The 13,354-nt window shown below is 37.4% G+C and overlaps 1 protein-coding gene across 1 annotated transcript in view; it reads right to left on the bottom strand.

Moving 5' to 3' along the window:
* Positions 1-13,354, bottom strand: part of abcb7 (ATP binding cassette subfamily B member 7) — a 79,742-nt gene that overhangs the window by 42,781 nt on the left and 23,607 nt on the right. Inside the window, exons 6-8 of the mRNA XM_039694181.2 lie at positions 4,892-5,160; positions 948-1,036; positions 762-849 (exon numbers count right to left, since the gene is read on the bottom strand). Of these exons, the coding sequence (XP_039550115.2) occupies positions 762-849; positions 948-1,036; positions 4,892-5,160 (446 nt within the window). The remainder of the gene's footprint in view (positions 1-761; positions 850-947; positions 1,037-4,891; positions 5,161-13,354) is intronic.

The following is a 13,354-nucleotide window of genomic DNA, read 5'->3' as shown; positions in this document are numbered from 1 at the left end:
TAATCATGATTATTTTGCTTTAAAACGTACAATCTTGATTAATCATTAAACTGACAGGAGCAGCTTCAGTAGAGAAACTGACTAAATCTGAAACCTTTGAGAGACACAAACGGCTCATATAGTCTTCTCTGTAAGCAACCGAAACCACACATGAAAACCCACAACACTCATATGTGCCTCTCTAATGGCGTTTTTCCACTACACAGGACCAGCTCGACTCGACTCGCCTTTGTTTGGTTTTCCACTGTATAAAAGTTGTACCTGTACCTGCTTTCGGGTACTTTTTTTTTGTATCACCTCCGGCGAGGTTCTGAGCGAGCTAAGGCGATACTAAAAAGTGATGTGAAAACAATGCCGACTGCTGATTGGTCAGAGAGAATCGTCACCATTCACTGCGTCATCATTGTACGCGCCAGATGGAGTATCCAGAATAACCCCGCCATGTTTAAATATTTTGGCCAGAGATAGTTTCTAAACTTACTACTATTATTATTATGGCAACTCGGAAGAATACGGCGTGGTCAAACGAGGAGGTGCAGACTTTCCTTTGTTTGGTTGCCGAAGACTATTTGTGGCGGTACTGCTTTGGAAAACGGAGCGAAAAGCGAGTCGAGCCGGTACTGGTAATGGAAAAGCGCCATAATACTGTATGACACGGCAGGAAATTAATGATCCAGAAGATGCTAGAAGAAAAAGTAAAGTCAAAAAAGTTGACTTGTCACAAATGTTGCAGTGACGATGCGGATTATGACGTGACCCACCTTTACAGTCTCATAATTGAGGAGAGAGTCGATTGCAGCATTTCCAGCCTCATTGTCAGCCTTATTCATCTGGATCCTGAACTGCGTCCTGATCAGAGACAGACGGGCGATTAGTACAACAGCCGACAAAACCCAGTGTGTTAATGTTACAAACAACGGCAGCTATTTGACAGACACATACAGTACCTCCATTGTGTAAAAGCGACTGTGAATGCGGTGTACGCTGAGAGGGTCCCGAGAGTGACCATGGCAAACTGACCCCCGCATTTATAATACTGCAAAGAAACAGCAAAACAGCGGTGGGTTACTGAAAGAGCGAGTGCATGAGTCTACAGTGCAGCTACAATCATCTCAATAATCTGCTCTCGTTTTCATTTCACCCTTTATTTTCACCATTACACATGGAGATGCCCTGTTACAGCTAGTGTTTCTGGTATCACTATAGTACATTTACTCATTTAGCTGACGCTTTTATCCAAAGCGACTTTTGCTATATATTTCAGAGGTCGCACGCTACTAAAGGGATAGTTCACTTTGAAATAGTTCACCGAAGCGCCCGCACCCTCAGATCACTTGGACGTGGCTGTGGTTACAAGAGGTAAAATGATATAAATCCTGTTCGTTTTCTCACACAAACCGCTCGTTTCGTGTCTTAGGCCATCAATGTGTACTTACATTTACGAGTCATTAAATCATGTTTAATTTGGACTTCTCTGTGCATGCTCTTTGAGGTGGTGACCATAGACCTCCATTATATGACTGACAGACAAGAATGGTTTGACCTAAAAAATATCAAAATTGAAACTACTGTGGAAACAAAGACACCTACATCTTTGGATGCCCTTGAGGTAAGCTAAAACATATCAAAAATTAATTTCAAAGTGAACTATCCCTTTGAGTGTCTTGCTCAGGGACACATTGGTGTCTCACAGTGGATTTGAACCCGGGTCTCTCACACCAAAGGCATGTGTCTTATCCACTGCGCCATCACCACCCCTAGTATTTGGCATTAATCAACCTGTGGATGTGAATATCAAGCACACGTGGGAAAGTCCTTCCAGAATTTTTTTTTTTGTGATTGTTGTGGACAAAAATCCTTGATTATGTGGCCCGTTTTCTTAAAATGCGATGGAATATGCGGGAAATTTATGCAATTATATGTGATGAAATTGCAAAAACTGCGGACCCTTGTTCAGTTGTACTTAGTTGTGCTATTGCTAATTTGCTTATTTGTTGGTAGTTTGCTATTACTTGACTGTACTTGTCTTTTGGAGTTTGTCTAGCTTTAGTTAATTTTTCTTTACGCTGCTGTTTTTCGTTCATTGTATTCAGCTGACAGGGAATGTTTTTCAAAAAGACATGAAATGTTTGACTTTTTTTTTTACCATATTGTAATCGAAACTGGGAATTGATAAGAATTGGATATCAAACAAATACCCAACCCTAGTTAGACAAGTCCCTTTTAGTCATGCGTCAATTATATCGGCCCTCCAAAACAGTTTGTCAGAAATGAAATATATCCGGCTGAATATTTTCGTCTGGTAAAATTACGGTGCATATAGTGTGGATGCACTTTTTGAACATTGTTCCCTTTTATCCTATTTATGTTGTATTAGGAAAGCAACTAGCCATTTTACCCAAGTTAAAGGAACAATCCGACTTTTTGGGACTTTAGCTTATTCACCATATCCCCCAGAGTTAGAAAAGTCCATACACACCCTTCTCATCTCTGTGTGTGCTGTAACTCTGTCTGGTAGCCTAGCTTAGCACAAAGACTGGATGTAAATGGATACAGCTAGCATAATAATCCCAAATAAGTGACAAAATTATGCAAACATTTTCCTATTTACATGTTGTGATTTGTATAGTCACAGAGTGTACAAATAACAAGGTCGTATGAGACACAGCCATCTTTTAACTCTCTATATATTGGGAATTATATTCTCAGAAGGAAAGCACTACTACTTGGGCAGAGTGATTACCGCAGCACCTGGTGGTGAGGAGCAGAGAGTTCGTTCACAGTTGGAGTAATAGAGTCACCAATTACTAGATAGTAAAAGCATAATTTACAATCATGGGTGTTCGCTGTATTGTAAAGAGCAGCGACAATAAACAGGAGAGACCAGGTAATACCATGATGTTTCATAGAATTCCAAACAATAACGCATCCTGGCTAATAAATATCACAGAACATGATTAAATTATTGCAGTAATCGATATATTTTAAATGCAATTTATTACAGCTGAATCAAATGTATTCAACAGCATATAATACAGTAGCCTGGCTGCGCCCTCCTACGCACTTCCGCTCAATTTCATTTTACTTCTGTACTACGTCTGGGACCGCTCCATATCCTTAGGTTTCCAGAAATCAATTTTTTGTAGGACCAATCAGCGAATAGAGGGAGTGGCTGAGAACGATGACGTTGATGTAGTGCGTCAGTTTGAGTGCAGTAATGGCAGCGGAGAAAGACGTGAGAAAAGCCAGTTGGTCCGTTGTTGGAAAAGAAACTGCCGAATATACAGAATTTAAAGCCGGATTGTTATCGTCTCACCTCTTGTTGCACAACGGAGGACCAAGTGAAGGAGGCAGAAAGGTTGGAAGTTTGTGCTGGGCAGCTCGTGCACGATGACCGTGACATTTTGGACTTTAGCCTGGTGTTCGCGGTGTTCGGAAGCCCCGAGTTCTGGCTGCTAAACTATTGTTGAAGATCCGCTCAGGAGTCATGTCAGTCGCTCAGATTCCCAACAGTAAATTTACTGATTCTTGTGATGAACATTTTGAGCCCCTTTGTGTACTCGTGCAGGAGGTTGGTGTGTCAGTTTAACATGTTGTAAATCATACAAATTGGTTGTGATTAAAAAAAAAAAAAAAAATTGTCAAATAAAAATTTGAAAACCCATACTTTGGAGACTATATTTGATTTTCAGTTTTAGATGTCAATGGTTAATTTGTTTTAATAAAAAAAAACAACTAAATGCCATATAAAAATGTACAAACACATACTTTGAAGACCATAATTAAGGTAATTAAGAAACAAAAAATTGTTGTTTATTACACATCTGCAGATAGAGACAAACTGATCATTCACTGTAGCTGCTACAGCATTTGCGACAGATCAGAAACGACCACAGCGGCATATTTGTAATGATTAGACACAGCTTCGACCATTGACTGAATAATCACTGTCCTTCATGTCAAATATACATTTCGAATTAATAATTGTTCCTAGATTAACAAAACCTGCAGCTCTCGTTGACTGAAATCCTATTGTAAATTTAATCCTCTGATCATTCGGAGTTCGGACTTGTTGTTTCTTTTACTGTCTATGGTTGTTTCGGCGCATGACATACGTCACTCACGACCACACATTAGCGATTGGCTATGGCAGATCGTGAGTGACTCTGGGCAGATCCAATAGATTTGAACTTTAATAGTGAACCCACCTACAATGAAGGAAACGTTTCTCAATTGAGGGAGGCCAGACTCTATGTACAAATGAAATGTACTAGAGTCTGATTGAACCAGGCTAATAATACAGTAGGTTAATGTTAGATAATTGCATTATAATAAGCTAGAAAAAGGGGAAGTAATAGCACAAGGCAAATGGTTTTTGCACAATGAACCCATAGTAGCCTAACGTTACCCTCATTGTTAAAAAAAAAAAAAAAATCTGATTCATTAGCAAGGTTTCACTCCGATTTTACTGTTTTTTCCAGTGCTTTGCCTTCTGAGAATATAGTTATAATATATATATAGTTAAAAGATGGCTGTGTCTCATATGACCTTGTTATTTGTACACTCTGTGACTATACAAATCACAACATGTAAATAGGAAAATGTTTGCGCTATTTTGTTACTTTTTTTGGGATTAGTATGCTAGCTGTATCCATTTACATCCAGTCTTTGTGCTAAGCTAGGCTAGCGGTGGGTGCGTCAGATAGAGTTACAGCACACACGGAGATAAAAAAGGTATGTATGGACTTATCTAACTCTGGGGGATATGCTGAATAAGCTAAAGTCCCAAAAAGTCGAAGTTTTCCTTTAAAGAGGAGTGCTCTTCATTTCAAGAACAGTCATTATCTGTGCTAAAATTGTGGCTTTATATGAGGATTTCATTTGGACTTACCAAAATGCTGCTGACTAGTATCATTTCAAAGAGCGTAGGCCCCAGGTTAAAGACCAGGGCACTGAGCACGAAGCTAATTCCTCGCGTGCCGCGGTCAATGGCTTTGGACAGCGCTCCTGTCTGCCTGCTCAGGTGGAAGCCCAGATCCAGGTTATGCAGATGGAGAAAGACGTTCTTGGCTATTCTCCTGATGGAGCTCTGAGCCACTTTCCCAAACACTGCGTTCCTCAGCTCATTGAAGAGAGCCGCTCCGGCACGGGAAACACCGTCTGAAAACACACACACTTTCAATGAAGTACTGCCAACAGGATAAAAACGTAAAAGTACAGAACAGAAACACAGCAGGAAGTGTGTGCGCAGTTCCTGGATAAACAGACTGGCAGAGACGACTGCCTCTAATGAATCCTAATATATTGGAGGCAGTCGTGGCACTCTTAAGCCCGTTAATGACAAATATGGAGAGCCTAACATTGCATGTATGCATGTTAACAAGCTTCAGGGAATATATTCACAGTCACACAACAGTGGACTTCTTCACTCAAGAGCCTCATTAAACCAGCCAACATCCCATCACATATGGGTGCAGTTTAAACTCTTCTTGACCCAGAAGTATATCTGACTCACTCTGTAGAGTAGGGCTGTGCAATATATAAAAAGAAAAAATGTTTGCTCCATATAATCACGATTTCTCAGGACCTGCGTCTCGTGTTTTTAAATGCAAATACGTGTGAGCGTCTGAGTGAATGACCCACTGTTCATTCCCAAACCACGGATGTAGATGTTTTATTTATTTTGTTGCATCAAACCCTTATCCTGGCCTGAAAGCCTTCCGTTTCTGTGCTTTCTTCCATGCTCAACCCGCTCTGTTCTCTTTGGTTTAGTAATAGAGCATGGTAACATTGTGATTTCAGTACCATTTCGATGAATCACAAGCCCTACTGTAAAGCAGCTTTCCAACATTAACACAGTACAGATAATAAGTGCCTGATTTCAAACTAAATTAAGGTACGAACCAATTTCATTTGAAATTGTGATGACGGTTCAAATAAGCTCATCATTGCAAAATTTCCGGAAAACTTTGCACCGGCATTTAAACACCTCTGAACTGACATCGGTCCATAAAGAGACATGGGCATACTGTAAACTTACCTCACCAGCATTCTATTTTTAAAGTCGGCATGAAATCAAATTTGACAAATCTTCTTTTTATATGTAATATTGTAGTGTTTATTATAAATGATTTATCTGTGCACTTCATTTTTTTTAAATTCATGTACCCTTATAATCTTTAAATCAAATACATTACCCTTCCCTCCCCCATTGAAACGACCTCTCTTCAATTTCGGTCATGTGGGATGGGGCAAGGGTGCGGCTATCTATGGAAGCTTGTTTGCGCCACAGAATGAAAAATAAAAAAGGTAATTGCGACTTTTTATCTCACAATTCTGACTTTTTTTCTCACAATTGCAAGATATGATGTCTGAATTGCGTGATTTAACCACTTAACTGTCACCGTCCCACAGGTGGGACGTTTGCCACTATATTTTTAAAACAATAATATCTTAGTAAATACCTTAAATAATATTGACAAACTATATATCATTTGAAAGCTTACAATCTCTAGTTTCCATATTTGGTGACTGATTGTCAAAATATATTACAGAGAAGCCATAATTTATCAATATGCAACAAGAATATTTTCATACTCATAAGGCGTGTTCAGACCTTTATTTTAAAATAGCAGTAAACATGAAAAATCATGAAAAAATGGTAGATACCTCAGTTTGTTTTCATGCCAAAAGTTCAAAAGATAGAATCCATTCAATTATTTTGGAAAAAAAAGGTCTGAAAAGTTTGAAATATCAAGAAAAAAATTATAAATTCACCATTTGTGACGTGGCAGCTAGCTATGACTTACATGCGTGTTCTTTGTATGTGTTTCTTAGAGGTTCAATTCATATCAAAATCTGCCAAACTTCCCATGCTACTTCTGAATAGGATCTGTACTTCAGAAATTGTATGAAAATTGTGAAAATAATGGTTCATATCACTCAAAACACGAATGGAAATGCAGGCGCCCTTATATGGGCAGTAATGGAGTCTGATTGTGCCCTAGTGAAATAGTTTGGTACTGCGCTCAAACAAAATCTTACTGAAAGCTCATTTTTTGAGATATCAACCTAAAATTTGAAACACAACTTGTTCAGATTTTTGGCTTTGATCTTTCTGACATTTTAGAGTAGCCCAGGTTTTGAAAATATATATTTTATGTAAAATATGAATAATTAATATTTTTACATTGTACATTTCCATAAACTCAAACTTCTATAACTTTTTTTCTGTTTCACTTTCTTAATTTATTTCACTTCTACAAAAATCTGCCAAATGTCTTCTTTAAAACAAGACCAATCATATGTCTATATTCCAAAGCATTCTTGAATTACAACCATTTAAGTTCGAAATGTGCATTTTCATGTCTATTCAAAAAAGGGGGGGTGACAGTTAACAGGATAAAGTAAGAATTGCGTGTTTTAGTCATAATTGCGAGATAAGTCATAATTCCGAATAATTCATAATTCATAATTCCAAACATACAGCTTTAATTTTTAAAGAATGATGAACTGTTACGTACGTCAGGTGACCTGTAAATGCGCAAAAACTGTTTCCATAGCAGTTTTGCGAAATATTTTCCTTTTTCGTCCTGTCTGGAAACACCACCTCATACGAACGTAAAAATGTTTAAGTGTGATAAATGGGAGTTGTTGCGAAATTGACGTGTTTCCATTGGGCGTAATTTCAATTTGCGCAATTTGAAGGGTAATGGAAACGTGGCTACTGACTGTCCAAAATGACTACACTGCTGGTAACAGGTTAAAACACGAACAAACTGGAGGGCAGCGTTTTAGTTGAAGTAATTATAAATTAAATTGTGATTCCTGAAATTGAAGACCTTTCCAACACTGACTGTTCTTTAGGTTTAATACTGTAAAGCAATCTGCATTATATAAAGCCCTATATGAATAAACATGACATGGATAGAGTGTCAAATTGCAGAGCTGTTGCAAACATTTAAACGTCGCTGTGATCAGATGTTTTCTTAAAGGGGTGATGAACTGAGAAATCAAATTTTCCTTGAGCTTTTGACATCTAAGAGGTCATCATATTATAAGAATATCCTGTAAGTTTCAGAACTGAAAACGTCCTTATTAGTCTAATAAAAGCTTTTATTGACACCAGGCTCAGCAAACTATGGAAGCTTGTTTCCGCCACTGAATAAAAAATTATAATAAATAATTGTGTGTTTTTATCTCACAATTCTGACTTTTTTTCTCACAATTGCGAGTTTATATCTCCCAATTCTGACTTTATTTCTCAGAATTGCGTGATATAAAGTCGCAATTGCGAGTTATAAAGTCAGAATTTTGTGTTATAAAGTCAGAATTGCGAGATATAAAGTCAGAATTGCGTGATATAAAGTCAGAATTGCGTGATATAAAGTCGCAATTGCGAGTTATAAAGTCAGAATTTTGTGTTATAAAGTCAGAATTGCGAGATATAAAGTCAGAATTGCGTGATATAAAGTCAGAATTGCGAGATATAAAGTCAGAATTGAGAGATATAAAGTCAGAATTGCGAGATATAAAGTCAGAATTGCGAGATATAAAGTCAGAATTGTGTGATATAAAGTCAGAATTGCGAGATATAAAGTCAGAATTGAGAGATATAAAGTCGCAATTCTGAGAAAAAAAGACAGAAGTGTGACTTTTTTTCTCACAATTGCGAGTTTACATCTCGCAGTTTACATCTCGCAATTTTGACTTTATAACACATAATTGCGAGTTTATATGTCGAAATTCTGACATCTTTTCTCAGAATTGTGAGATATAAACTCGCAATTGCGACTTATTAGGCCAATTAGGGGAAAAAAAGACTTTTTTCCCCCTCAGAATAGTTTAAATCTCACAATTCTGACTTTATAACACGCAATTCTGACTTTATAACTCGCAATTCTGACTTCATATCTCACAATTCTGACTTTATATCTCGCAATTCTGACTTTATAACTCGCAATTCTGACTTCATATCTCGCAATTCTGACTTTATATCTCGCAATTCTGACTTTATATCTCGCAATTCTGACTTTATAACTCGCAATTCTGACTTCATATCTCGCAATTCTGACTTTATATCACGCAATTCTGACTTTATAACTCGCAATTCTGACTTTATATCTCACAATTCTGACTTTATAACTCGCAATTGCGACTTTATATCTCGCAATTCTGACTTTATATCACGCAATTCTGACTTTATATCTCGCAATTCTGACTTTATATCTCGCAATTCTGACTTTATATCTCTCAATTCTGACTTTATATCTCTCAATTCTGACTTTATATCTCGCAATTCTGACTTTATAACTCGCAATTCTGACTTTATATCTCGCAATTCTGACTTTATATCACGCAATTCTGACTTTATATCACGCAATTCTGACTTTATATCTCGCAATTCTGACTTTATATCTCACAATTCTGACTTTATATTACGCAATTCTGACTTTATATCTCGCAATTCTGACTTTCCATCTTGCAATTCTGAGAAATAATATCAGAATTGCGAGAAGTAAACTCACAATTGTGAGAAAAAAAGTCAGAATTGTGAGATAAAAAGTCGCAATTACCTTTTATATTTTTCATTCTATGGCGGAAACAAGCTTCCATAGCAAACGACTCGTTTTTCAAAGAGGATAAATACGGACTCTGGGTCGAACATGTATGGGCGAATCATTCCGGGTGCCTGGACGTTTGCAAAACAGTTTCCCCCAAGTGCATCAACGGGTGAGTTAAACTCATTATAATATGCAAAACTGTTATCCACTCACAGCAGTGGGCGTTTACTACCAAGTCTTCAATGCGACACGCCCATAAAAACCGAGCGTGTTTGAGCTAGGCTCAAAACTAGGGTAGAAAATAGCCTATTACTTATTCAATTTGATGTTTTTTAATGTAAAAACCAAGCGAACATCATAAGTTGACCTCAGACAACAATATAATAAAATTTAATAAGCCAGTTCACGACCCCTTTAACTTAAGGAAAGCATATGCCGCATATTTACATACTCATCTAAACGTCGCTCACAGCTGTTCTTCCTTATTTTTAACTTATAAGAACTTTTAAGTATTAAATACTCTTACAGCTCACGTTTATTATGGATGCGTCAAGACAGTTGAGTACTAGTCAAGACGGTCGACCAATGAAGTGCATGCAAAAAAGATTTTATTTTGTAAATAAAAAAAGTGAAGAATTTAGAGACACATGACCCTAAAGCGGAGTGATTACACTGGCCTGGTTTATGATTATTAATTAGCTAATTTAAGTTAGAACTGAGATTTCAAGGGTCAAAAATGAACTTGACCTAAACATCCGATTGTGGACAAACCCGCTCTTAGTGCATCACATTCTCAGCTTCAGGATGAATAGTGCGTCGATTACTATATCAATCAACACAAACTCTGCACAGATAATCTGTGCCTTGCAGCGCACACAAATCACACAAGCAGCAGCACGGAGAAGCATTTAATGGTCTGTGTGCACAGGACCTAATGGCTCTCATTAAAATACACACTTATGAGAAGACAGTGAATTTTCATTTTAAGACACAATGACTTGTAAGTGTTTAGCATCACCATTAGTCATTATCTTGGTTTATCTTTAAACGTACTTGGGCTTCATTCAGTGACACCGACAACTTCAATTTAAGCAAACTCTGACTTGGGGCTCGGCGATAGCGATAAAATACGACAATCACCTTAAAATATATTGCAATATTCGATTATATCATCAAGTCCTGATCCCGCTGGAGACAACATTTGACATGTTAAGTTTGGCTGAACTTTATCTAATGATTGCCTGCGATTCATTTAGTTTAATTTAATGATTGAAACGTCAAAGATTTTAGTTTGGCTCTAATGTTATTAATTTCTTCACTGTTCTAGGGCTGTGCGATACTGACAAAAAAATAAATAAATCACGATTTTTAAAAAAAAAAAATCATTTTCGATTTCGATTTTAACACGAACAGACATGCTTTACAGTTTTAATGCATTCTGTGTGAATTTGAAACATATTTCCAAAGGAAACCAAATTGACCTTTATCGTGTAGCACTAAATCTGGTAAAACTCCACACATTGCTCTTTGTATTGTTGTAAAAGTCTTTCATGAAAAACCAGATAACAAAAATCAAAAAGATCAATTATTTTATATATAGTCTACTATAAAATTAAGACATATTAAGTATAGCACAGACGTTTAATGTATGATAGATAGGACAGAACAAAAATCTTCATCAACAGATCAAGTATAATAATATTAACATTGAATGATCATCTTGACTTGGACTGAGTTTCATCGTTGACTGTCGTAACCGAACGCGACGCGCTGTTTGAACGCTGAATGGAGAATGACTAAATGACTTTACTTCTTGTAAACCGATTAGGTAATGATATCCCCTTACCTTCCCAGAGAAAGAAACTGGTGAGGCAAGCCACTTTGCGCTAATATTTCCATGCACTCGTGCTACCTTAACCTCTGGTACCCACCCAGTCTGATCTGTTCTCGCAATCAATTTAGGCGCTGCATTCTGATTGGTTAAGAGAGCATACTGGGAGGTTGGAGTCGGTAGCACTGAAAAAATCGTGTAATGAAGCGATTTAGAAATCGTGCATGCTCAAATCACACAGCCCTATACTGTTTAACAAATTTGTGTTTGAAATGAATTTCGTTTCGTGAGGAGAACTGTTGAATCCAATTGAACAGAACAGAATCCAATTTGGTGATTGTAAGAATGATAAATGCATGTTGATGTCACAAATCAATTTGTCTATTTTTTTTTATAAGGTCTGAAGTTTTCTTTCTTTTTGGCGGGATTTCATGATGATAAGTTTAATTTACTGTAGTCAATCAATGTATGCGTTAAAACTCATCTTTGATCACCAAAATTACATTTAAAGGTGCCATCTAACATCATAAATCAAATCCTACTCCATATTCCATAACAGATGGGGGCAGTATACCTCCAGAAAATGACTTGTGCTCCTACCATCGCGCATGTTATTCAAATCATTTGACATGATAGTAAAAGGTTGGAAGACCGCAGTTTCACGTGGAACATTTGGAGATTTTTAGAGATCAGAGACTCAATGAACTAAACACTAGAGTGAACTAAACTAAACACTATGAATCTCAACACTAAATGATGAAGACCGCCTCATAGATCTCAAAAACAAGCTGGTGCATTTCGACGGTATGGGAAAATAAAAGCTTGGGCAATTATTTGAAGTTTATGGTATTCGTTTTGTTCATATTACACTTTTAGTGAATTAATTTGACAGACAGCATTCGCTGATGTTGATCAAGCTAGCGCCGTGAATTCACCGTGAGACACACGCAATTGACACTTAGCAAGCAGGTTAGTTAAGCTCTCAGATTCTGTCAATTATATTACGCAATTCAAAGAATAAATACCGTTTTGGCGCTTGTACATGTTACACTACAGATCCCTAACGCACGTGAACCGATCGTCTCTACTAGCTTGAAAAAGAACATGAACTCTGTTGAAAGATACAGTATGCTACAACTTACCAAAATGTATTCCTCATGCATAATGTCGACCAATCATTTTTTGAACTCTTCCCTGAACTGAAATGTAGTAGTGGGCTGTATTTCCACACGACTGACATCAGGTTCAAGTACACACACAAGCTGGCGCGAGCGCGACTCACTCGTCTATTGCAGTTTGGCTGGTGCTAACGTTGCCCGTCCGCATACCGCCTCCCATGGCCGGAACTGGTATTACGATACCTGCCGGGCCGGGGCTAGTAATTTAGCATGCTAATTCAGGTTAATATCTCGGCAGCACTATAACTTGTCCGTTTTTTAATTACATCTTTGCACTTATTTCTTCTCATTCTTTTGATGCGTGTAGCTCATTTTTCGTATATTGTTACCTCAATTATTACATATGCCACCTTTAAGCATTTTTTCCTTGAGAAATATATAAAATACATAGTCTTATATATATTGAATTTAACTCAACACCCTTGCCTCATTTAGTATGCGCGGTTCTATGAATATGCAAATGAGCCCCGCTTCCACTCACTCACTCAGAGATCCACTGGTTGACGATCACACGTTCATTGTGACGTCAGAAACACCAGCGATTTCAAAGCGTGTTTTTGAGACTGTCTCTTTTTAAGGAGGAAATACTCAGCAATGCTGTCCACTTATGAATTTACACATGGTTTGTCTTAAAGCATATTAAAAACATCACACAGACATAAAAACAACATTATAAACTTGATTTTCACTACAGGGGGACTTTAATTATAATGTGGCGCTGTTTTTAAACTTATATTCGAGCCAGTGTTGTAGTAGAGACCACCTCACTCGAGTCCGAGTCG

The sequence above is a fragment of the Pimephales promelas genome, chromosome 9, assembly GCF_988280905.1.
Source record: "Pimephales promelas chromosome 9, fPimPro1.hap1.1, whole genome shotgun sequence".
NCBI classification, from domain to species: domain Eukaryota; kingdom Metazoa; phylum Chordata; class Actinopteri; order Cypriniformes; family Leuciscidae; genus Pimephales; species Pimephales promelas.
This window is presented reverse-complemented; position numbering and strand designations above follow the sequence as displayed.